The 25,208-nt window shown below is 32.9% G+C and overlaps 6 protein-coding genes across 7 annotated transcripts in view; 1 reads left to right on the forward strand and 5 right to left on the reverse strand.

Moving 5' to 3' along the window:
- Positions 1-1,992: 1,992 nt before the first annotated feature.
- LOC105122433 (putative ubiquitin-conjugating enzyme E2 38) lies at positions 1,993-3,555 on the reverse strand. Its single transcript, XM_011021527.1, has one exon. It carries the CDS (start codon positions 3,255-3,257, stop codon positions 2,106-2,108), a length of 1,152 nt encoding a protein of 383 aa, XP_011019829.1. The 5' UTR covers positions 3,258-3,555; the 3' UTR covers positions 1,993-2,105.
- Positions 3,556-5,770: 2,215 nt separating this feature from the next.
- LOC105122438 (probable enoyl-CoA hydratase, mitochondrial) lies at positions 5,771-7,481 on the reverse strand. Its single transcript, XM_011021540.1, has 3 exons — positions 6,875-7,481; positions 6,229-6,511; positions 5,771-5,976 (listed from the first exon to the last, which is right to left on the reverse strand). The coding sequence occupies exons 1-3, from the start codon at positions 7,282-7,284 to the stop codon at positions 5,872-5,874; spliced, it is 798 nt and encodes a 265-aa protein (XP_011019842.1). The 5' UTR covers positions 7,285-7,481; the 3' UTR covers positions 5,771-5,871.
- Positions 7,482-13,796: 6,315 nt separating this feature from the next.
- LOC105122448 (GDSL esterase/lipase At4g16230-like) lies at positions 13,797-15,815 on the reverse strand. 2 transcript variants are annotated; one of them, XM_011021560.1, is made up of 5 exons: positions 15,356-15,815; positions 15,094-15,224; positions 14,507-14,725; positions 14,144-14,399; positions 13,797-14,057 (listed from the first exon to the last, which is right to left on the reverse strand). In XM_011021560.1, exons 1-5 carry the CDS (start codon positions 15,603-15,605, stop codon positions 13,834-13,836), a joined length of 1,080 nt encoding a protein of 359 aa, XP_011019862.1. In that variant the 5' UTR covers positions 15,606-15,815; the 3' UTR covers positions 13,797-13,833. The 2 variants fall into 2 exon arrangements, with proteins under 2 accessions (XP_011019862.1, XP_011019854.1); XM_011021552.1 differs by having other exon boundaries at positions 14,507-14,752; positions 15,356-15,814.
- A 3,048-nt stretch (positions 15,816-18,863) lies between these two features.
- Positions 18,864-20,611, reverse strand: LOC105122461 (GDSL esterase/lipase At4g16230-like). The gene is made up of 5 exons (XM_011021572.1): positions 20,191-20,611; positions 19,984-20,114; positions 19,570-19,791; positions 19,222-19,477; positions 18,864-19,110 (listed from the first exon to the last, which is right to left on the reverse strand). Exons 1-5 carry the CDS (start codon positions 20,489-20,491, stop codon positions 18,881-18,883), a joined length of 1,140 nt encoding a protein of 379 aa, XP_011019874.1. The 5' UTR covers positions 20,492-20,611; the 3' UTR covers positions 18,864-18,880.
- Positions 20,612-22,092: 1,481 nt separating this feature from the next.
- On the forward strand, positions 22,093-23,566 carry LOC105128127 (Pectin lyase-like superfamily protein). The gene is made up of 5 exons (XM_011029653.1): positions 22,093-22,379; positions 22,490-22,652; positions 22,767-22,973; positions 23,067-23,311; positions 23,410-23,566. Exons 1-5 carry the CDS (start codon positions 22,093-22,095, stop codon positions 23,564-23,566), a joined length of 1,059 nt encoding a protein of 352 aa, XP_011027955.1.
- Positions 23,567-24,889: 1,323 nt separating this feature from the next.
- LOC105122471 (glycine-rich cell wall structural protein-like) overlaps positions 24,890-25,208 on the reverse strand; it is a 1,332-nt gene continuing 1,013 nt past the window's right edge. Inside the window, exon 5 of the mRNA XM_011021584.1 lies at positions 24,890-25,202. Coding sequence (XP_011019886.1) covers positions 25,079-25,202 — 124 coding nt within the window. The 3' untranslated portion in view covers positions 24,890-25,078. The remainder of the gene's footprint in view (positions 25,203-25,208) is intronic.

Below are 25,208 nucleotides of genomic sequence, written 5' to 3' on the forward strand. Positions count from 1 at the left end.
TTTTCTATAAATAATTTTAAAAAAGTATTCCTGTATTGATTGTATTTAAAAGAAATTAAATCCAGTGGACTGAAAAGGAGCTAGGGGCAGAGCAAATATTTTGTGATTGAAACCACACAAACTAATTTAATAGTTTTGTTGTGCCACAGGTGAGTTATGATCAACCCAATAATTAACATCAAACTTGAATCACTGGATCAGTTCCGCATGTACCAACCGAGCCATTACTGTCTGCCTGGTTTTGGTTTAATCGTATTTTAAAAAAAAAATATTTTTGAATTATTTTAATATATTAATATTAAAAATAAATTTTTAATAATAATAATAAAATATTATTTTAATACATCTTCATTAAAAAAAAAAAAACTTTAACCTAAATATATCCGTAGTCTGGAGCCCTCGAACCAACTTATCAAGCCTTTGCCATTTTAAACCAGTAAAAAAGAACCGTACGGTACATGGATAAAGCAAATGAGAGGACGAATATACTCTTTATCACAAACTTAAGATAATGCAGTAATATACACTCTTTATTGACTTTCCTCTTTGATTGTGATCCTGGACCCAGAATTTGCCGAGGATTTTCTTGACCCGCATAATCAGTCGAATATTTTATATCTGGCGATCGTGCTTCAATATGGTAACTGTAGGATTATGATCATAACGACCTATAGATCGAAAAATCAATGTCTTATTAACCTCAATTTAATGGTTGTGATTGGGCAGCACGCCAACCACAAATGTTAATTATCCTCTAATCTCAGTCACATGCTAGTCCAGCTCCCTAAAAGAGACTAGTCGACTTCGTTGCATATTGATTCAACCCGTAAAAAAGCCAGGGTTTGAGTTTCGAGATTTATGGAAACTCCACATCCCATGGCCGGTGAGGTATTTGGTTTTTTTTTTTTTTTTTTATGAAACTAAAAACCTAGAAATTGATTATTACTTGTATTTTTTTAAGTAGCGGTTTATTTCTAAAAAAAGGCACATGAAAAGAAATTAAATAAATTATATTTCATTAATAAATATAAAAATATATTTTTAATTAAAATACAAACCTACCAATAACAAAAAAATATGATTTTGTAAATCCTGAGAGATGTAATTCTACTAGTTAAATTCTGAATTTATTTTTTAAAAATTATTAGTTGGAGTTTTATAAATCTTAGTATCACTATTAATTTCAGGATCCATACTTAGTATTATTATTAATTTCAGGATCCATAAAATTAATTAAAATATATGCAAATTGATCTCAATATCTATATAAAAAAATTTATAATATTATAACGGTAATATATCACTATTAATTTCAGGATCCATAAGATTAATTAAGATATATACAAATTGATCTCAATATCTATATTAATTAAAAAAAATTTATAATATTATAACGGTAATATGATAATTATCATAATTTTCAATATAATTCTAATAATAAAGATAAAGAATCAACTATAATTGTTATTTTATTAATAATCATTGACATTTGATATAATAAAATTAAATATAATAAAATGAAGATGATTATTTTTAAATACGTTTATAAATATTACAAAGTCAAGGGTGATGATAATATTAAAAAAAAGATGGTAATAAAAAAAATGACAACGAACGCGAGCATTAGGATAGGTATCATGACAGTGAAAATGATTATTATTATTATTATTATTATACATGGTACTAGTATGATGTTAATGGCAGTGTGGTAGTACGATGTTGAAAATACCTGTACAAAAAAAAAATTGTTGTTTTTTTAAAAATATTTTTGTTTTTGGAATTTTTACAGAAAAGATAAATGTAACAATTCAACCAAACAGGTTCGTTATAGATAAATGTGTAACAAATTTCCGACAAATCATACCCTTTACTAACAACCAGATTCAGGCTTTAATATCTCTCTCTCTCTCTCTCTCTCTATATATATATATATATATATATATATATATCAAGCTATCAATATATTTCCTACTACGCTGCTAATCATCATCATGACAGTATAGGAGTCAAAACTTGATATTAGCGATAACAGTATTGAATGGTCATGATCATAATCGGAAAAGATTCTAAAACAAGTTCTAAAAGTACCTTGATAAATCAATAAATCAAGAATCCTCCGTCAAAAACCCTTCTTTTTGACCCCGCTTTGGCCACTTCATCTTCTTTAAACCCAAAACTCTCTTTAATTTCGCGAACACCGTCCTTGCAAATCCAATCTTCTTACTTTGAATCACCGCTTTCCCCTTAAACGAACTCGTTTTCATCTCGACCGGCTGCACCGACGGCTCCACAAAATTCCCCAAAGACGCTCCATTTCTCTTGAAACCCAAAAGCAATTCTGGATATAATTGACCCATCAACCCTTTAAATTTATCCGAGACATCAACAGTTGATGAATTACCACTTGAACATGACCCATCATTTCTATAATACCCAACTCTAGTTTGACCATTAATATAAGCATTACAAGCTGATAATATAACACTTGCCTTCTCTCTAAAATGGCTAGCAACAAAACCCTCAAAATTCTTTGGTGGCCTACGTAATAAAAACAACATCGTCTTGCAAGACAATAAAAAAACATTCTCACTATAAGCATTTGATTTCTTCTCCCATATGGCCCGACCCGGTAACACCCCATTACCCGGTTCGTTGTAATATGGTTTCTCATTCAAAACAAGGGCCTGGATGGAGACCAGAACTTGAAGCACTGTGGATTCGCTAGAGTTCCATTTCTCACTTTTTCTACCGGGCCAAGTGTTCAATAAACTTAAACACACCCGCCCATTTGCGTATAAATTCGGGTTGATTCGTAACCCGAATGATCTGTAATGAACCAGAGGGGGGCGGGCCGGGTAGTCTGGTGGGAAAGCAATGTCAAAGAAATAAAGTCCATCATGGTATGGTGTACCTGCGGCTCCTATGATTACTGCCCTTAAGAGATCGATTCGATTCTCGTACACACGAACATAGATTGAATCAGGGAGGTGTTTTTCGAGGATTTTCCATTCTTGCATGATCTTCTTGTAGACCCCACTTGAGATATTTGTTAAAGAATCCCCTCCACCGTCTTTGGTTTTTTTGCTGCTTCTGACGTTGTCGTTGTCGATGTTGTTTACGAGATAGTGGTGATCTGACGAGTCAGATACGACGTCGAATTGATGGAAAATGTCGACTTCTTGGATCTCACCATCGGTGGTGGTGGTGGTTTGCTGTTGCTGTTGTTGGGGTTTTGGTAAGGGTGAAGAGAGAGTCATTTTGGTAGAGAAATAGAGAGGTTTTTGTTTTTGATTGTTTGGAATTTGGGGAGTTCTAAGAATGAAGTTTCTCTCGTAGAATAGAATCAACTAATTGGACTGCTAGTAGTTTCTATTGATAGGAATTAGTGGGTCCATGATGTGATTTGGAATTTCTCGGTAAGTTGAGCATCATCGGAAGGAAAGTCGAATTTGTGGGCCATATAGTGAGGGTTGTATACCCTTGGGTCATTAGCTAAGTGGTCTTTGGTAAGAAGCTGATACGAGCTTTCCTTCAGATTTCTAGGAAATTTTACAACTCCCCCTTTCACTTCTATCGACAAATCCTTTGAATTAGCATAATAACGGCCTTCTATAGACAGAGTTCTTTTTTTATTTTGTATTTTTAACTATAATGTCAGACGGCTTATGGATATGCATATATTAATTAATTTTAAAAAAAATTAAAATTAATAACCATATAAATCTCTAATAATCCTAAAATTTATATTCTTCCAATAACATTTAAATTTTCTAGAAGGTTTATAGAATAATTTTATTTTATATATTTTGCAAAATGATATGATTGTGACATTTTGTTGAACTAACCAAACAATTGTATGATCGTCACTTGTAACTTGCCATGTGGTGGGGTTTATGAAAAAAAAGTAACATCATGTTTATAATACGTTAGGATTGGATTTCACACCGGATTCAAAGAGAGCCCTCCTCCACTTTGAGGGTGGAAACGTTAAAAACACCCAACTTATGTAAGAAAATTGCTTCTTTACAAAATCAAGTATATCAGGATTGAATTGTTATTTTGGACCTTTGAGAATTAATTTTTTGCCAAATAAACTCCAAAGATCAAGGGCAAATTAAAAAACTACCTAAAAAATACATAGTTTTGGGCGGCTGGATGTTAAATTACACCAGTGGCAATCCCTCACTCTTTCCCTTTAATTTTTTTTTAAGTTCTAAATAATTATAAATTTAGATCTATATAATCTAAATTTCATGGTTTTATTTGGTTTTTTGTTTTTATTTCGTCGCTCTAAAACAATACATGTCCAAATCGTCATGACGGTTGGAACTTACCTGACAAGAAACTTATAGCTAGTTACAATTGCCAGGGCTTCGATTGTTGGCTCCCTTTTCCTTGGATCACTAACTTCCTTGAACTTTCGAGGCGGCATGCGCCAGCCTTTATACACAGTCCTCCGAACTTTGTCGATGCGCTCCTGTTTACGAGGAAGCACCCGTTCTCTTGAGGCTATAGGTTACTTTGCAAAGTTTCTTATAGAGAATTGTCTCGCGTGTCTAGGTATTTTCTACCTACCCCCCAATGATACGAGTAACTTCTGGTTGAAGATCATTTGAGTTTTTCCTAAGAGTATATAACACGAGTTACTTCAGCGCTTATAGTACCGTAGATCACTCGACTTGTAGTCAAATTGTTCGCCTGGGGCTGGATGCTCTGGAGCAATGGAAGATGGCGCAGACGTGGCAAATGGATGGTTGCCATCTCAACACGCGTCAAAGCAATCCCAGAACAGATGTGGCGTGGTCATAGCCTGAGGATCGAGGGTTATATCAAATGCATTGTCGACGCTGCTATCTTGCAAAACCACGCTATATATGGGAACATGTTTTTATCATAAGAGATATTTGGTGTGGACGCTGGCAGCTAAGGGAAAGTTTTCGTTCTTCACTGGCCGAAGCTTTGGCTGCAAAGGGAGTTCTTCAGAAAATCAGCTCCCTTTATCTTCATAACTGAGATGGATGCGAAACTCGTCGTGGACAGCATTTCAAGCACACAGAGGGACGATTCGGAATATGGTATCATCATAGAAGATTGCAGATTTCTTATCAGATGTGCCTTGAATTTTAGCACTGTTCATGCCCATAGATCAGCCGAGATGGTAGCCCATCATCTTCCTCTTGTAACAGCCCAAGTCAAGACCTGTGGAGCCATGCTCAAGACTTTATCTGCTCTATTTTAGCTGATGAAGCTTATTAATATTAAATGATTCCCTTTTTTTAAGAAAAAATCCTCAACCAAGATTAAATCATCTTTCTGAATGATCTCAAAGACAACTCAGTTCTCGAATTAACGGGGTCTAAATCATCATTCTGAATAAATCTCACAGACATCTCATGTGTGCATTTTAAAATCTAATAAAATCTTACAAATAATAACTCTAAAAATTAAATCTAACAAATGAAAGAAGGAAACATATGATATTAGTCGTCAAATCATCCTGTGTTTTATTCTTTAATTTTAACACTGGTAATATTTTCCACTCAAAGATAAAAAAAAAAAATATTTTTATCTTGAAAATATATTAAAATAATATATATTTTTTTATATCATAAAATTTATTTTGATATCAACACATTCAAATAATTTAAAAACATAAAAAAATATTAATTTAAAACTAAAACAAAACTATTTTTTTTTAAATACAGTTAGATTGCAATGACAAACAAGTCCAAAATATATATATTAATGGTTGAAAAATTGCTACTAAGTGTTGAATGGTGAATAAATAATTTTTATTGATTTCAAATTTCCCTTCTTCAAGGAGGAAACAAGTTGATTTTCACAATAACAACAATTCGGAGATTTAGAAATTTACAACTTTGAAGAAGGTGTCTTGGAGCTCCGACCCGCTATGAATTCCTGCATCTTCTGGAACAGCTCCCTAGTCATGCCATTGTAGTAGGCGTGAGCCCTCTCCTGAAACAAACCATGAGAAAACAATTGTTAGTCATAACATAGAATGTAAATGACGGTTAAAAAAAAAACACATTCGCGCAAAACCATAACAAAATAAGTTTGCTGAAACACGACGCTAGGTAAAACACAAGGAACCAAAAAGCAAACTAGTCTGGAAAGAACTAGGATATGCTTACAAGAATCCTGGAAAATCCCTCAACTGAGAGAAAGAAATATGTATACATTTGTGTGTCAAAAATTCTGGAAAACTACCTTCTCTAGAGAAAGAGCATGAGCCAGGTCCAGCTTCAGGCCATCATTTATAACAGCCTTGTATCTCAACACCAAGTCTTCATTATTTTTTATAATGGCCTCTGCAACTTCTCGGGCTTTCTTCAACACTTCACCTTCTTCCACAGCATGGTTAACCAAGCCCCACCTCTCAGCTTGCTCACCAGAAATTGGCATGGCCGTTAGAGACGCTTCCCGAGCCCTGTTTGCCCCTATAACGCGTGAAAGCTTCTGCGAGAGGCCCCACGAAGGAAAAATCCCAAACCTTCACAGGCAATTCAAACAATCGTATCGAACACTAAAATCTAAAAAACTTGTCCTGGAAAGCATGGAATATTATCACATACTGAATCCAATCACAAAATTCCACCGAAAACGTAACTACTTTCACATTCCCAAGAGCATTCAATTACTGCGCATTCAAGCTAATCAGATACAACTATAAACACTACGATTAGCTCTTTCGTTCTAGGCCCAGACCCTTTAAACCCCCCCCCCCCCCCCCCCCCAAAACACACACACACAAAAAAAAAAAAGCATGACCCCAATAACAAAACCATATTAATCAAAGGGTGAAACTAGTAGATAAACATACAAAAACTTCAATCAAATATAAAATACAACACACCTTGAATGTGTATCCATAAACTTGGCTCCTTTAGAAGCGATCAAAATATCACAAGCAAGTGCAATTTCAAACCCGGCGGTAACCGCAAACCCATTAATAGCTCCAATAATGGGCTTTTTGCACTGCTCCATTTGGGCAACCGGGTCAGTCTCCACGTCCTTTACATCCCCTTTAAACACCTCCTCCGCAGCAGTCAGATCCACACCCGAACAGAACGCCCGACCCGATCCCGTCAAAATGATGACCCGAACTGACTCGTCCTTGCCTAAGGCATTGATTTGACGGGCTAAGCGAACCATCATAGGCTTCGTCAAGGAGTTCAGCGATTTTGGACGGTTTATTGTGATCGTTGCGATGCCGTTTTGGTCTCGAGTGACCAGGATAAGGTTTTCAATTCTGGTTGGATCCATTTTCAAGTCAGAGAAGGGACAAAACTACTTTTTTCTCTCTTTTTTTCCGGGCAGGTTTGATCGATTGCCTGTTTTATTTATGGTTTTGTGCGATATTGATTTGCGTGTAAAAAAGCTTACAGTTAGGGTTGTGTGCTGGCAACACCTGAGGTATGGGGCTCGGTCTTTGGATAGGATCAACCCGCCGACATTGCATTGATAGATTGTTATTAATAGCCAGTGCATGTGTTTTTTTTTTTTTTTACCTCTTTTTGATAAGTCATATGATTTAGACACCCCTGCGGCTCTGCCTAACTTTCTCCTTTTAATCAAAACTTTCGCAGCAGAATTTAACAATCTAAAAATACCCCTCTGTTAATATTCATCTTATCTTTAAAAATATGTTCTAATTAGTTTTATTTTCAAATGATATCATTTATCAATTGGAACATTCGATAAACATTAAACTTACTATTTATTAAATATACATGAAAAGATTTAATAAAAAAATTAAAATTTAAAGAAAAAATGATTGGGAAAAAAAAGAACTGCTTAAAGTCAAAACTTTCATTTTACTCCGATAGCAGAATCGTTGCTGGTGACGATGTTAAGCGTATTTCACTATATCCTTGAAAAAGAGAGTCCAAAATACAACCATCAGCATGATTGTCCTTTTCTATATTAGATTAATAAAAAAAGAAAATCAATAAGAACAAAATTCCTGGTATAATTTTTCCATGCGAATCAATATAGAAGTAAAAGAAAGGGGTGGGTGAGGATCAGTTGTTCTCTTCTTGATTAAGCGAGTATATATATATATATAAAAGAAAAAACCCTGCTGTCAATGACGGCGGCGATACCAAAGTTTGGATGGATATCCTGAAAGGATGGATTTCGGATAAATATTTTGTTTTACTCGTTTCGGCCCGTTTGGGAGAGATTCAAAAGGCCTGGGCTGGTATTATACATATAGTAAAAAGTGGAGGAAAATCCAAATATATCATGGATTATAATAATAATTTATAATGTATTTTTTTAATTTTTTTGTTTTTTTTCAAAATTACTTGTTTTTTTTCAAATTTTCTCTGTTTTTTTCTTTATTTTTTTTTAAATTATTTTTATTAATTTTACTTTTTAAATACATATAACTAAAGGGTGTAGAGAAATTAACACATCAAATACACAAATACACACAGTAATTCATAGTATATTTTATAAAAGAAAAAACCCTGCTGTCAATGACGGCGGCGATACCAAAGTTTGGATGGATATCCTGAAAGGATGGATTTCGGATAAATATTTTGTTTTACTCGTTTCGGCCCGTTTGGGAGAGATTCAAAAGGCCTGGGCTGGTATTATACATATAGTAAAAAGTGGAGGAAAATCCAAATATATCATGGATTATAATAATAATTTATAATGTATTTTTTTAATTTTTTTGTTTTTTTTCAAAATTACTTGTTTTTTTTCAAATTTTCTCTGTTTTTTTCTTTATTTTTTTTTAAATTATTTTTATTAATTTTACTTTTTAAATACATATAACTAAAGGGTGTAGAGAAATTACTATTTTCACACATCAAATACACAAATACACACAGTAATTCATAGTATATTTTTTTGTATTTTTTTAAAATTTTCAATTTTTTTCTTATTTTTTTCCCAAAATTACTTTTCTTTTTTTCTGTTCAACTTTCCTCTTTTTTTAAAAAAAAAAAATATTGAGCTGGTTAAAATTTTTATTTTCGGCGATACCAAAGTTTGGATGGATATCCTGAAAGGATGGATTTCGGATAAATATTTTGTTTTACTCGTTTCGGCCCGTTTGGGAGAGATTCAAAAGGCCTGGGCTGGTATTATACATATAGTAAAAAGTGGAGGAAAATCCAAATATATCATGGATTATAATAATAATTTATAATGTATTTTTTTAATTTTTTTGTTTTTTTTCAAAATTACTTGTTTTTTTTCAAATTTTCTCTGTTTTTTTCTTTATTTTTTTTTAAATTATTTTTATTAATTTTACTTTTTAAATACATATAACTAAAGGGTGTAGAGAAATTACTATTTTCACACATCAAATACACAAATACACACAGTAATTCATAGTATATTTTTTTGTATTTTTTTAAAATTTTCAATTTTTTTCTTATTTTTTTCCCAAAATTACTTTTCTTTTTTTCTGTTCAACTTTCCTCTTTTTTTAAAAAAAAAAAATATTGAGCTGGTTAAAATTTTTATTTTGTAATTTTTTTCTTTAAAATACTGTAGATTTCTGTTGTGTTTTCCCACATAATTTTTATTTTTTATTTTTTTATTTTTTAAAAATTATATTTGTTGATTTTTTTTAATATTGAGCTGATGAAAAATTTAGTTTTATAATCTAAAAAAAAAACATTGTTGATTGCTACAATGTTTCTTCCCATGTTTTTTTTGTTTTTTATAATTTTCTTTGAAATTGTTTTTTTTTTAATTTATTTTTTAATATTGAGTTAATTAAAAATTATAGTTGCAATATATGAGAAAAACACTATAATTTTCCTCACAAATTACTGTTGATTGCTACAATATTTTTTCCCACAAGATTTTTTCTGTTTTGTTATATTTTTTTCTAAAATTATCTTTATCAATTTTGTATTTTAAATATTAAGCTACTTAAAAATTAAAAATACAAGTAAATGCAAGTTTTTCCTCACAAAATAAAAATACAAGTACATGCAAGTTTTTCCTCACAAAACACTATGTATTGATACAGTTCTTTCTCATGTGGTTTTTTTCCAACTTCTTTTGTGTTTTTATTTTTTGTAATATTTTTTTCTAAAATTATCTTCGTCAATTTTATTTTTTAAATATTGAGTTGATTAAAATTTAACTTTGTAATAAAACTTAATCATGTGGGAAAAACATTGTGACTTTCCTCACAAAACATTGTGGATTGATATAGTTTCTCTTCACATGATTTTTTTTATAATTTTTTTAGAATCATCTTTGTCAATTTTACTCTTTTAATATTGAGCTATTTAAGAATTACAATTATAAGTCATTATAAATAAGGCTAAATCATGTGGGGAAGCACTGTAATTTTCATCACAAAATATTGTGAACTACTATAGTGTTTCCAACATGATTTTTTTCTTTTTTTTTCTTTTTTTGTTATTTTTTTCTAAAATTATCTCTGTTAATTTTTTTTAATATCAAGCTAATTAAAAATTTAGTTTTATAATTTTTTTTTTTAAAACACTATAAATTGTTGTCGTGTTTTCTCATATGATTTTTTTATGATTTTTTTTCAAAATTATCTTTGTCGAATTTTTTTAATATCGAGTTGGTTAAAAATTAATAATTATAATAAAGCTCAGTCATATAAGGAAAACGTTGTAATTTTTCTCACAAATACTGTGATTTACTACATTATTTCTCTAAATGGTTATTTTATTTTATTTTATCAGGAAAAACATTATAGTTTTCCTCACAAAACATTGTCAATTGCTACAATATTTTTCCTCATGAGTTTTTTTCTTCTAAAATTTTCTTTGTTTTTTTTTAATATTAAGTTAGTAGGAATTTAGCTTTGTAATTGTTTTTACTTTTTATTAACAGAAAAGCTAAATTATATGGTAAAAGCACTATATCTTTCCTCACAAAACATTATGAAATATTTGTTCAGTTTCTAATTTTTTTATTACCAACATAATTTTTTTTATATCTTTCCTCACAAAACATTGTGAAATATTTGTTCAGTTTCTAAATTTTTTATTACCAACAAAACTTTTTTTCTATTATAAAACATTGACTATATCATACCTTTTTTTAATAAACTCGATGGAGGCAATTAGCGAGCATGTTATCTCATTAATAATAAAAGAAAATCAGATGCAGGAAGAATATAAGATTATTGGAGGCAAGAGTAATTGCACTGGTTTCAAAAATCTAGAATCGAGTGGATTTGCTTAGGAGATAAGAATTCTAGATTTTTCATGTCACCATTGTAATTTATAGAAAGAGAAACCATGTTGGATCCAGTGGCGGAGCCACGTGGTGTCAAAAGGGGGCAATCACCCCCTTAATCTTTTTTTTCAATATATTTTATATATTAAAATATGTAATTTCTCCTTTAATTTTTTTTTCAAAATACTTTTTATATTAGAATATTAATAATATCTTAACATGTTTAATTTTTTTTGTTAGCTACTAATTAACCTAAATTAGCTATTGCTAACTTACAACATAATATAATATATAATATATATATATTTAGGACATTTCACTATTTTTTTTCTTTTTCTTTCATTAATTAACCGAAAGCCTTTTTTTTTTCAAGCTACTATTCTTACCTTCTTTTCTTTTACAAAATTTCTCTTCAAGTCCTAAGCTATTAGTTACTTAAGTAAATAATTTCTTATACTTTATTCTTTAGGTAAGTTTTCTTCATCTTTTTTATTTGTTTCATTGTTTAATTTTAATTTTATTCCTTTATAATTAATTATTAAAAATGTTAGGATTTATAATAATTTAAGAATTTGTGAATTAATATGTGTATGGGTAAATATCATATGCATATAGATATGAATTACAATGAGTTTTAATGAATTAATAAGTATTTTACTATGAATTTCATATAAAAAATGGATAACAATGAATTTATTAGTGATTAAAAATGAAGTATAAGACAACTCAGGAAAATTAAGGACATAATAGAGAAATAAAAAATATTTAACATTTATATTTAACTCACCTATAGAAAACAATAAGTGAAGAATAACAATATCAATCTGCCATAACAATTCTTTTAAGTTATAGTTTTATCTACTCTTTATCATATGTCGGTATAAAATTGTTATCAAAAACCTCACCAGTCCTTGAAAAATTTAGAAAACATAAGTATTGAACCCACTCTAAACTAAAAATAGATGAATAAAAAGTTAATTGTATATATAATAAAGTTATTATGAAGCGATGTTAAAATATAAAATTTGAAAAGAACAATTATAATGTAAGTTGTTTTATTTTGAAAATATTTTTAAATTAATTTTGTTTGATATGAGTTGATACATATATTTTAAATTAATTTTTAATATAATATATACTTATATAATATATAATATCAAATATTTATTAATAATTTATTTTTTTATTTAAAAAATTCTAGCTCCATTTCTAATTGGATCCCCGCGCTGTGATAAGGGAAATGGGGTTTCGAACACTACTAGTCTTCGGTGTACAGTATGGAATCTTTATAAGGTTTTATTTTCGAAGGAGGTGGTGGCCCGACCACCTTATTTTCCTATTAGGGGCGCTTTTCCTTCAGCGGATGCTGTTATGTCCAGATTGCGTAGGCCAGTTGTGCATGATGACGTCCAAAGTGCTTTATTTGATACGGGTGCTCATAAAGCTGCAGGTCCTGATGGCTTCCATGCTCATTTCTTCCATACTCGGTGGAAGGCGGGAGGTACTGTTGAAATTGTTTAAAATGTTTTCCGGGGAAAGAAAGATATTTCTCGGGTTAATGAGACTTTTCTTGCTCTAATTCCAAAAGTACAGAGGCCAGTGTGTGTTGCTCAATCTCGCCAAATTGGTTTATGCAATGTGACTTGTAAAACTGACAACCAAAACATTGGTAATAAGATGAAGTTGCTCCTTCCTTCCATTATTAGTCCGCAGCAAAATTGTTTCATGCTGAGTAGACGAATTAATGATAATGTCATTGTGGCTCAGAAGGTTATCCGTTCTATGCATAAATTATGCAGGAGGAAGGGATTCATGGCTATAAAGGTTGATTTAGAGAAGGCCTGTGACTGTTTTAGCTGGAATTTCATTAGGGATAAAGTTGGCCACTCGGTTGCTCATAAAGTTGAGCATCAATTCCATTTATCAGGAATACCATCCATGAAATAAACTGTCACCCGTCATTACTCACTGCTAAGCACTCACTAGTATACTGCTCCCTTACTGTAGGCGGCTGCTCTGATCAGGTGGGTTAATGGCTACATGGATGGTTCTTCTCTAATCTTTTTCTTCGGGAAGAGAGCACCAGTTACTACCGTGAACTAGGTCACATTAAAGGGCTTGCAGTATTGCCCTTGACAAAGGATTAATTAATGTCAGCAATCAAGTGAGATGCAGCAAAAAACTTGATTTCTCTGTTGTTTCAGCCCGTGAGAAATAAGAGATAAGGAGTGGCTACAAAGACATGATGTGAAATTACACTGCATAGGAAAGTGTGAGCTATTTAAGATAGTAGCTCATATATATATATATATATATATTGCCTTTAAAGAAGTTATGATGAGCTTTGAACTTGGTCACAGGTCAATTCAGTCAAACTCATGAATAGCTTCTTTTCTTGTTTTTGATTCACCCAGTGAAAAGAGAAGAATGCTGAAGAATCTAAATTTTGAGGCCGTTTTAACAAAATATAAAATAAGAAACTATTTTATATTTTCTATTAACCGATACAATTATTTATCAGTCCAAAAGTAAAATTTCTTTGTAGACTTCTTCCTGGAAGAGGGTTAATTGCTCTCATTTGAACTTCTGCCTGGAAGAGGGTTAATTGCTCTCATTTGACTTGATTCAAATTGTAGCGAGCCGGCGAATGTTCAGCGGTGAAATGTCTTTGGAGTCACCATCTAATAGCCGTTTCGCTATGATCACATTAGCAGCGTCAGAAGGATGGTATGGATCCCAGAAAACGTACTTGGACCTGTCGAAGCAAACTTTTGAAGAAGGCCCACATGGTATCAGACCACCAAAGTGCCCGGCAGCATAGCAGCATGATGCATTTGCGTTCTCAAATCCTGCAAAACAAAATTACAAATCTTATTTCTGAATAGAACACAAACAACATCTACGTACTCATCCAAAAACGATCGAGATGTCAGACCATATGATCTATAATTGTGCAGGATGTCATTGACAATGCGGTAAACATCTGCGTAAACAAAATTTGATCCCTCCAGATTTGCACCAAGTTCAGTGATAAGGCTTCTTAACTCTGTGTTGTATAGCTGGGCTATCTGATTGGAAAAACTAACACAATTGTCTCCTGCAGCTGGATTTGTATCTCTCTGATATGGTATACACCCAATTGGACCGACATTTGCCACAAGAATCTTTCTAGCACCCAAATTGTAGAGCCTCTGCAAATAGTATGGAGCTGGCTCTTTATAGGATTCCAGAATTGGTCTAATAAATGGAAAATTAAGGGTCTAAATAAACATATATAGTTGCAAGGAGCGTTTTTTACCGTGAGTTGTAATCTGAATCTTGCCAACACGATATCTACAAACACCTCTGGAGGTACCACCTTCTGCTCTACGGCTGAGACCACTGGTGTCAGGTAGTTGTTGATAAAATCGTTTGAGCCAATAACAACTGCGAAGAGAGACATTTTAAGCAGACTCAGAGTTGCAGGAGCACCAATGCTTGCAATTATGTCTTGCCTGGTGTTTGCGAAGTTATCAATCTGCGCATCCAAGTTGATCCGACCACCCTATAGGTTATGCATAGAATGCTTATCACATGAATTCACCAGGCTAAAATAGAGGTGCAGCAACTTTTTTTAAAATGCACTTTCATGTTTGGGGTTTTCTAAAAAATCTGACTCCACACTTAAAATTGAAAAGATTAAAAAAACAATCATTCAAAAACTTTGGAAGTACAAATGCGTTCATCGATTCTGAGACTTTTTCTAGAAGCATTAACAGTCTTAATTAAAAGCTCTCAAAAAACTTGGAAGCTGAGATGATTTTGTCTATTCAGTGATTCACTTTCAAGCATGCATATACATTTTGAAAAATAAAAATATTCGATTGAATCAAACAGAAAACTTACAAAAATCTTTCCAGTGTAATTAAGAATTCCACCTCCACCAGAAGCATAATTGACACCCCTCAAAACCACAGATCCCACTGTTGTAGGAGCCAAGAAAGGAGGAGTGAAATCTTCAAAACCCAATTCCTGACCTGTTAGTTAAACAAAGTTTTGATATAACGATGAGGAAATGAGATCATTTATCTGCTTCACTATCAGGCTGAGTCTTTATTTAGGCACTGCAGTAGTGGCTATCAATCAGAAATAAGAGAAATGAACTTGCCTATAATATCAGCAATGGTTCTTCCATTGGTGTACCTTCCTGTTGGCCTTCCGAAATCAATCCCATTTGGGATGTAGTTAGCTTTAGACAGTGACACGATGTAGTTGTTGTTTCCAGTATCAACCAAGGAGTCACCAAGAATAAAATTCGCAGGAACGCTGTTTGCAATGCTGACCCTTGACAATACAAAGATTGTCAATACTTGAGACATTATCCACGCATTTCCTCGTTTATTTAAGAGGATATCCATGACGGGAAAAAAAACGAGATATGCGTAACTATTGATTCTTGAGGGTCCTGTTGCTGTTAAATACTAGAGCTCAAACAACTTGCAACAAAAAGGAGATCACAAGTATTCAAGAACGCAAGGACAAGGTAGAACATGATCGAATAGAATTGAATGTGATTTAACTGTGGGGACTTGTTTATATGGCAAATGAATTAATTCGAAAGGTTGGGAGCAATTATGTGAAAGTCATATTTTATTTTATTTTCGTGTCTTAATTTCCACAATCGCCAAATCTAAAAAGGAAGTTTTAATCAAAGACAAAAAGGATGCGCAACCGTTAACCATCCTAATAAATCTTATCAGATGGGACACTTCACTCTTGTTTCGAATATCAAAACATCTGCAATCTGATCAGCCAAGGCCTGGGCTGGAGCTCACATATCCCTATACTTGAAAGAACTTTAATCCTTGTCCTTCCTAGACTTTCTCTCAAAGGATAAAATGCAATGAAATGGAAGGTGGCAATAATTACAGATACCCATTTGCAATAGGACTCACTTATGTCCATTCAATAAAAATTTATAAATTACACACAGTCCCTCGAATTTAACTTTCTTTCAAGCTACTCCCTTAAACTTAGGAGCTTGCAATTCTATCTGAAACTATCACCAGCCACTCAATTTGGCTCTCAGTCATGTTGCCAAAACATGCTCCATTTCAGTCCCAAAATCGCTTGATTTTCTTCCAGGTTTTATGCTATTCAATTCATGGGAAAGTCTCAAGACTGTCAAATATATGAAAATGGATGATAGTTTGTAATGGATTTAAGAAATAGACGGCGATGGCCCGCTTGAAAATGAAAGGAAAATAAGTAAACTATAACATTGAATGCCCTGCAGAATCAGCACCGAGCCCGCGTGTATAAATTATAAACTATAAAGCAAATCCTTAAGAGTTTTCACGCAAAATATATTGGAGACTGAGGCACAGTGAATGAATCTGTGCTTAGCTCAAAAGGCAAAGCGTATTGATTTTTCTAACTGCCTTCACGCATCTTCAAATTCCAAACCTATGAGCTGCCCCGTGTTAAGAATTTAATGCGGTCACTTAAAAATAGCAAATAGATTTTAAGTTCCATTGATATTGATTTGTATGAGCTCATTAAGCTGGTTGATTATATGCCCACACGCCCTATTGTACTTGCGTGTTGGGGGTGGTAATTAATATTGTGGGCTAACTTCATCTAATTTTGTATGAGCTCATCGGCTAGGGTTGTGGGCTTATAAATTAAAGCTCCCTTCATGCAATAAAGTTCTTCATTGGTGCAGTAGAAAAGATGAATGAATTATAGATTGTGAAAGAACTGCGAACCAACCAAGTACTGTAACATTTATTTCTATCCGTCTGTCTAGGAGTGTTTAAAATAAGGCATAATTGGTAATGAAAAAAACATTATTTATTGTCATGGGGCCTATTAAAATCTGTATTTATAACGTAGAGAAGAACTGCTTCTGTAAAGAGTGAATCACTCTTCCCCGTTATTAACTTAAGTAAACAGTGGAGTAATCCACTACTGTTATGCTTGGATTCAGTTCAAATCTAGTTCAAATCTAAATATATTTAATAAGATCTGATCTAGTAAAATAAAAATAAAAAATTATTTATTTATTTTTATTTATTATTTATTTAAAAAATTAATATTATTTAATAATACTATATAAATTATACAACAATCGTTTAATAATATAATATTTATAAAATTTGATCTCATTCCTAATTTTATTTATGATGTTGTTGGGCGCTAAATAAATCAAAGAAACTATAGTTCTTATAAGATGTATCTCATACGCGATGAAGTTGTAGATATTTTAATGAAACAATAAAAACTATTTTATGTAAAATATTATTTATTTTATAATGCAATAGTAGTAGTTAAATCTACAATATTTAAATAAAAATAATCAATATAAATATATATTTTTTAAAATTATTTTATAATCTTAATTTTAAAAATATTTTTAACCGAACACATTAAATTATTTTTTTATTTAACTTTAATTTGAACTACAATTTTAACCGAATACTAAATCAATCTCAATAAAAACAAAATCTTTTTACAAAATCGAATACTAAATCAGCCTCAATAAAAACAAAATCTTTTTACAAAATAATTTTCTTCACATCACAAAAACTATTACACTACTGAATAGTGTTTATACAAGTCTAACAAATAACTGTGCACAACTTAACACATGGTGTGAGGTATTTCGTTCAATTGTTTGTCGGAAACTTCCAGTCTTGCCTCCGGGAAAAGTCCATCGTGAATCTGGCAACCCTAGTTGTTCCCTTTGAGAAGAAACAGGGGAGGGTTTGGCTTAATTTTTGACAGGTAGTGCGTTAGGCTTTGTTCATTCAATGAAATTCATTCTAAATTCAAATCCAATAAAATAGAGCGTGAAACGATGGTGCATGTAAATCTACCCCGTAATATTCGGATTAATGGTATATTTGGGGCCTATGTTTTAGACATTTTCTTAATGTGGTCACTCTATGTTTTTTTCAGTTGGTCCACTTATTTAAGAAGGTTTTTAATGTGATCCCTTCATCTAATTTATTATTGATTCTTGACATTTAGTCTGGCATACACTTGGACATGTTTCGAATTTTTCTAGCATGTTATAAGAAATTAATGATAAATTGGAAGGAAGTGGGATGGAGGGATTACATTAAAAGATTTTCTAGAGTAAATGGAACGACTCATAAAAAATAATAATAGAGGGCCTATCTTATGAAACTGTTAAGAGTATAGGGACTCAATAATACTACTAAACTCCTAATATTCTCCTTTGTAAAGCGCGGCAGGAAGCCAGGAACCCCATCTAAGACACTCCAACTATCTCTTATGTTATGGTCGGTCCTCCATTTTTAAAATATTCTAATTACACCCTTGATTTAACACAATTGACACACTGCAGACATTCTATCCATTCACGTCAATCAGTTTCTACCATCACATACACATGTTATGACTACATGCAACATATCTCTTTTCCATAAAATCCTTTTTAATGTGAGGAGAGAACTTGAATCTTTGATGACAAATTAACTAGCTTTCGTAGCACCCGCCTGTATGTATGTATCTGTACCACTACACATGAAAAACCATGCGCAGCTGGAATTTCTTCCGAATTCATATTTTGATTAATAGACCATACTGTGTTCATTTTATAGCATCACAGAATCCAGAAGACAAATAAACAGAGCAGCTCAAAATCCGTCTTATTGCAGCAAACAGTTCAATAATTCAGAAGCTGCCTGATGTTCATAGGTGAAATATAATTCAAGTCACCATCCATCATATGTTTCGCTATGATTTCGTAAGAAGTTTCGGTTAGATGGAATGGATCCCAGAACACATACTTGGATCTGTCGGGACAAACTTGAGATAGAATTCCGCATGGAATTAAACCCCCATGTAGTCCAGCTCCAGCAACATGACAGCACGCCGAATCTGCAACTTCAAAGCCTGTAAAAAAAAAAAAATAGAGGTTCTGCCTGTCAGAAAATTTAAGACCATCCCACGTCGACGGAAAATGTTTGTTGTTTGTTGCAAAGGGAATTCACTCATTCGGTATACCATATGATGTCATGTAGTTACTGAGAATATCATCTAGCATTGCATAAACGTTTGCACAAATAAAAGTTGATGCCTCGAGATTTTTGGGGAGTTCCGCTAGCAGGCTATTCAATCGGCTATTGAATAACTGTGCTTTCTGATTCATGACAGCAACACAGCTATCTACAGATGAATGTAGATCTCTAACAAAAGGGATGCATCCAACAGCAGCAGAATTTGTAACTATAAACTTTCTGGCATCCAGATTGTAGAATCTCTGCACCCAAAGTTTACATCTCATGTTCTAAGAAAGTCATGCAAAACTTAAGATGAAAGTTATCAAAATAAGGGAGCACAGGAAAATCTTACAACAAGTTGTGATTTGAATCTTGAAATTATAGTGTCAAGTAATGTATTCCAAGATGATGAATTCTGCCACTGGCTAAATATGATATCATTTGAGCCAATTGAAACAAAAAAGATGGCCTGTTTAAACTGCTCTTTAGCTGCTTGTGAACCGATTCTTGAGATGATGTCTTGTCTAGTCTTTACAAAGTTGCTGATTTGTGCGTCCAAGTGGATTTGATGACCCTGTCATTAATGAAATAAAGTAGTGCTATGATGTCACTGTAAAACATTAATCACATGCTTTGGAGAGATTCTTTGATGGATTTCGCTAAACTGATTTCCTTAAACAGCCCGAAGGAGTTTTCGAAAATTTGATCAACTTCCACCACACTTGGTTAAAGATGAAACCTATTTTCAATGGAACACAAAGCTTACGAAGAACCTTTCAGTATCATTCAAAATTCCCGATGCTGAAGAAGCATAATTGACACCCTTCAGGATCGCATCTCCAGTGGTTGTCGGAGCCAAGTAAGGAGGAGTTAAACTAGTCAACCCTACTTCTTCTCCTACCAAAACAAAATAAATTAAGTGAAGGGAAAGTACAGCTAATAACAAGTGGAGAGAAACAGCAATAATACTTGCCTAAGATATCAGTTACCATTCTACCATTTGTAAATCGTCCAGATGGAATTCCTATTGGATTCCCAAAATCAATCCCATTAGGAAAATTTGCTTTTGCTGCTGTATTAATGTAGAAGTTGTTTCCTGCATCAACCAGTGAATCTCCAAATATATAAAGAACAGGAGGATCCTTTGCTGAGCAGATACTGAACAAAAAAGAGGCTGTTGCCATATGCAGTATCACACCTATAACAACGCATCTTCCCGATACAAAACCCATCAACAGTCCTTTGGAACATAAGAGAGGAAATGACCTGTTCATTGATTCTGAATCACACAAAATTTGCACCAGAGGAGACTGTAAATGATACTTAAGGCCTTTCTAAAATGCAATTGTCAATGTTATAATCTCCTTTCTCTGAACCTTCTCTCAGGACAAGAAGGATATGAGGTCAGGCAACCAGTAAAGTCACATGACAGGCAACATCAACTTCTGACCAGGTCCACACCCTACCATGATGGGAGCTTGGAAGCGTAGAATCGATGTGGTCATAATTCACATGATATACAACGTGCTCAGTCGGTTACATATAGCAAGGTCTGTTACCTTAAGCTTGTCTGTTACTACTTTTGGATTGAGATTAAATTATTCTTTGATACCGTATCGTAACTTTATTCATCAAGTTATCATAAATTTGAATAATCTTTTTCGTTTTATTTGATAAAATTAAACATAAAATAATGATAACTGTATAAAAATTTCAAGCATAAGAGCTTTAACTTAAATAAATATATTAAAAAATAATATAAATTCAACCTACGCACCAGCGAATTGTTATTTCTACCTGCTAAGGATCTCTTTCATCATATGATGCTTCTGTCAGGAATAACTGCTTGGTGGACCATACGTGAAACTGTCAAATTTGTGGCTAGCTCAAAAGGGGAACTGGATAAGTTGGATGTGCCAGTAGAAAGACGACGTGCCAATAGAAAGTTTGGATGTGCCAATAGCACCTCCCGCAAGTTAATACAGCTAGGATAAGTTGAGATCCTGTGTGAGGTTACTCATTCCTATAATTCATATATATGCACATAATTAGTAATTAAACGTGAAATTTATTCAGATCATAATGTAATTTGGCAACCAATTTAAGTTTGGATAAAAAAATAAAAAAATTTAGGAGACTTGCGCATATTAAGCTTGAGATTTCTAATTAAAAACTTAAATCACAGAAGGGATCTAAGTAATTTGGCTTTAAACCCGTTCACATGCAAATGAATTAATAAAAAAGGTGTTTTAAATAAATTTTTTTATTAAAGTTATGTATAAATATAATTAGCGCAATTGATTTGTACAAATTTGAAGAGAAAAAGAAAAGAAAACCTCCTAGGTTACAATATATTTATTTTTAATGGGTGGGTTTTTCACTATAAAAATAAAAAATCAATAAAAAAAATACACTAGAAATAGCAATAAGCTGTTAGTTTGTTTAACAGTACCTATAAATAGCAACCGTCAACTACATTATCATCCCAATTTAGCCTAAGAAGCATAAACATAAACAACTTTATTCATCGACGCAGCTGATGTTTCGGTTTAAAATTATAACTTGGAATGAATATGGTCTCAATTATACTGTTACCAAAAAATAAAAAGAAAAGGAAAAAAAATAAACAGTAATCGCGTACGAGCCACAGAAGTTCGGGCTTCAATTAGAGCCCTTCCGAAATTATAGATAGTTTCCTAACAACCTTTCCCGCGCTAACGCATATTAACAACATCCAATTTTAACTTTCACCTCTAAAGAACATCATAAATATCTCCTTTCTTGCTGTTTTTTTATGAACTTCCAAACATTTTGTCGCCGCCCTTAACTTAGAATTGAACGAAATCCTGTTAACACGACTCTTTCCTTAAACATCATGGCTATTTGCTCTTTGCCTCCTATTATGTCCCTAAAACCAGCCCATGTTGCTTCCTTTACTATCATTTTAGTCCTTGCCCTATCATTTTCAGGCCATGTTGATGGCTTGACTGCACAAACAGTTATAGACTCTCCTCTGTTGACACAAAAAATTGGCACCAATCGGACAATCAAGGTCGATATCAATGGCGATGGAGATTTTACGTCGGTCCAAGAGGCCATAAATGCTGTTCCGAAAAACAATTCTCAGTGGATTATCATCCATCTCAGGAAAGGAGTTTACAGGTAAATAATTAACATCCCCTCTTTGTTGGTTAGTTATAATATAAATAAGGATTGAGCCATGTATAAGGTGATGATGATCTTTGAGGTGTTACAAAAAAATCTTCTACCAGAGAAAAGGTACACGTTCCCAAGAATAAGCCGTATATATTCATGAGAGGGAATGGCAAAGGAAGGACAGCCATTGTCTGGTCCCAAAGCTCTGCTAATAACAAGGCATCTGCAACATTTACCGTCGAAGCCCCCAATTTCGTTGCTTTCGGTATTAGCTTCAAGGTACGTGGCCTTTAAATTCAAGTGTTGGGGCTCATTTTATCCATATGAATTTGCTTTTTGCGTTCCTTTAATATTTGTTATTAACCCTCAATGGATCTATCACTATTAATGCAGAATGAGGCACCAACAGGGATGGCTTTTACATCACAAAACCAGTCTGTGGCGGCATTTGTTGGTTCGGACATGGCTGCATTCTACCACTGTGGGTTCTACAGCACCCATAACACTTTATTTGATTACAAGGGGAGGCATTACTATGACGATTGCTACATTCAGGGCTCAATTGACTTCATCTTTGGCCGTGGCAGGTCCATTTTCCATGTGAGTGCAATCAATTGATGAGTAATTCTTTTTTTTTTAATCAAAATTATAAACATAATGATTTTGTTGTTTCAAATTAACGCGGAGCTGCAGAGCTGTGAAGTCTTTGTGATTGCTGACATGAGGGTGGATATTCTTGGGTCCATTACAGCTCATAATAGGGAAACAGAAGATGACAGTGGGTTTGTTTTTATCAAAGGGAAGTTTTATGGCATTGGTAATGTGTACTTAGGAAGAGCTAAAGGCGCCTATTCCAGGGTGGTTTTCGCAAAAGCCTATCTTTCTAAGACCATTGCACCTAAGGGCTGGACTAATTGGAGCTATGCTGGCAAAACAGAGTAAGAAATTTTCCATTTGCTTTGTGAATACGCGTCCATGCTTAAATATGAGGCTTGATGAAATTTCTTGTGTTCCGCTTCTTCATAAATGGAAACAGGAATCTTTACCAGGCAGAATACAAGTGCCACGGACCAGGAGCCGATCCTGAGAACCGCGCCCCTTGGTCGAAACAACTTACTGAGGAAGAAGCTAAAAGCTTCATGTCAATTGATTTCATAGATGGCAAGGAATGGCTCCCAGTTTGGCAAAATTAGGTTGTTGGCAAGCAATACAGATGCCATTGTTCTTGTTATTTCTTCATCTCGGCGCTGAATTAATTTGCGTGTCTGACTTAGATAATGTTACAAAAATTGCAAAAGATAATGTCTAGTTTAACTCCATGGATCTGCAAGAACAAAAGAATAACAGTATTTTTACTTATTTAATTTGTAAACTTATTGTTAAAAATTACTATAACAAACAATCAGCGTAAACATGCATGTAAGCGAATACAATATCTAAATAAATTGATTATTATACTTATTGAAGTACTTAGTATGTAAAAAGAGCTGCAAATATATTACATTGTTGTTAAAGATTATCTAATTTGTCCTTGAAATTTATTGATTACTCCTTCATGTAAATAGTGATTACCTTGCACTATTTATCTAACTTAAAAAACAAACTCAAAAAATTTTTCTATGAAAAATTTAAACCTAAGTTCTAAAAGCAAAGAGGTTGAAAAAAACAGAGGAAAAAGGAGTAAAAAAGTTATTATTTGGCGTAGAGCAGTTCCCTTTCAATCTCTTTTTATATAAAATTAGAGAAAGAGAGTTATTAGTTGGTGTAGAACACTTCCCTTTCAATCTCTTTTTATATAAAATTTTAAAATAAAGACGGATGCATAATTAATTCTAGTTAATTATATATTATAAAAAAACTAATAATTTTTTACCTTAAAAACTAGATGTTTTTCCATGAAAAATAAACTATTTATGTAGAAAAAAATTATTGTTGATTTATTCATTGGTTGATAAAAAAATTATTATTTTTACTAAAAAATATGAATAAAAGCGCATGTAACTTAAGCTCATAGCCAACTTTAAATTTAACTCTTAAGCTTATTATTATATAAGCTACAGGCAACAGGAGAATTTTGTAATTTTTCAATGTGATTCGTGGTTTAAGATTTCTAAAATCATGTCAAAAGAATTATTTTTTTAGATTAATTTTTAATTTACCCACATTTTATTTTAAACATGTTAATACTTCATGTTCAGATTGTTTTGTTGGGGGATAATTCTTATCACAAAAAATGAACCGACTTCACGTTTCATCCGGTATGAAATATGTTATTTAACCATGTTTTAAAACAATTTATATGAGATAATATACCATGCGGTATCTTGGAAACCTACAAGGCTTTTCATATCTAATGAAGCCTTCTGAGTCTAAACTTGTATGAATTAGGCAATGCCTACCTTTCCTATGTCCAGACGTGGCTTTCTAGCTTTCAATTTCTGGCTTCTTGTCCATTATCTTGGTTCTGCTTCCAGAAGAATTTTCGAGTGCATAAAGGGTCCTTAGTGCAATGAACGCGCGCAGATGACTTCAATTTGTTCATCTTGTCAAAGACTGATTATACATTTATATTTTTTCGTGTGGAAGAAAATGATGCAAGATAATACAAGCTTTAGTTATTTATTCTAATTATAATCTTAATTGCGACATAATAATATAATATCCCATGCACAAGCACGACATTAAAAGCTCGCTAACTTCAGGAATTAATGCCCACTTCCACTTCCTCCACCAAAACCTCCTCCCCCTCCTTTGCCTCCTCCGAAGCCACCACCAGCACCACCTCCAGCTCCTCCACCAAATCCTCCTCCTGTACCACCACCTTCTCCGCCACCA

Source organism: Populus euphratica, unplaced genomic scaffold, assembly GCF_000495115.2.
Source record: "Populus euphratica unplaced genomic scaffold, PopEup_1.0 scaffold1.1, whole genome shotgun sequence".
NCBI lineage: Eukaryota > Viridiplantae > Streptophyta > Magnoliopsida > Malpighiales > Salicaceae > Populus > Populus euphratica.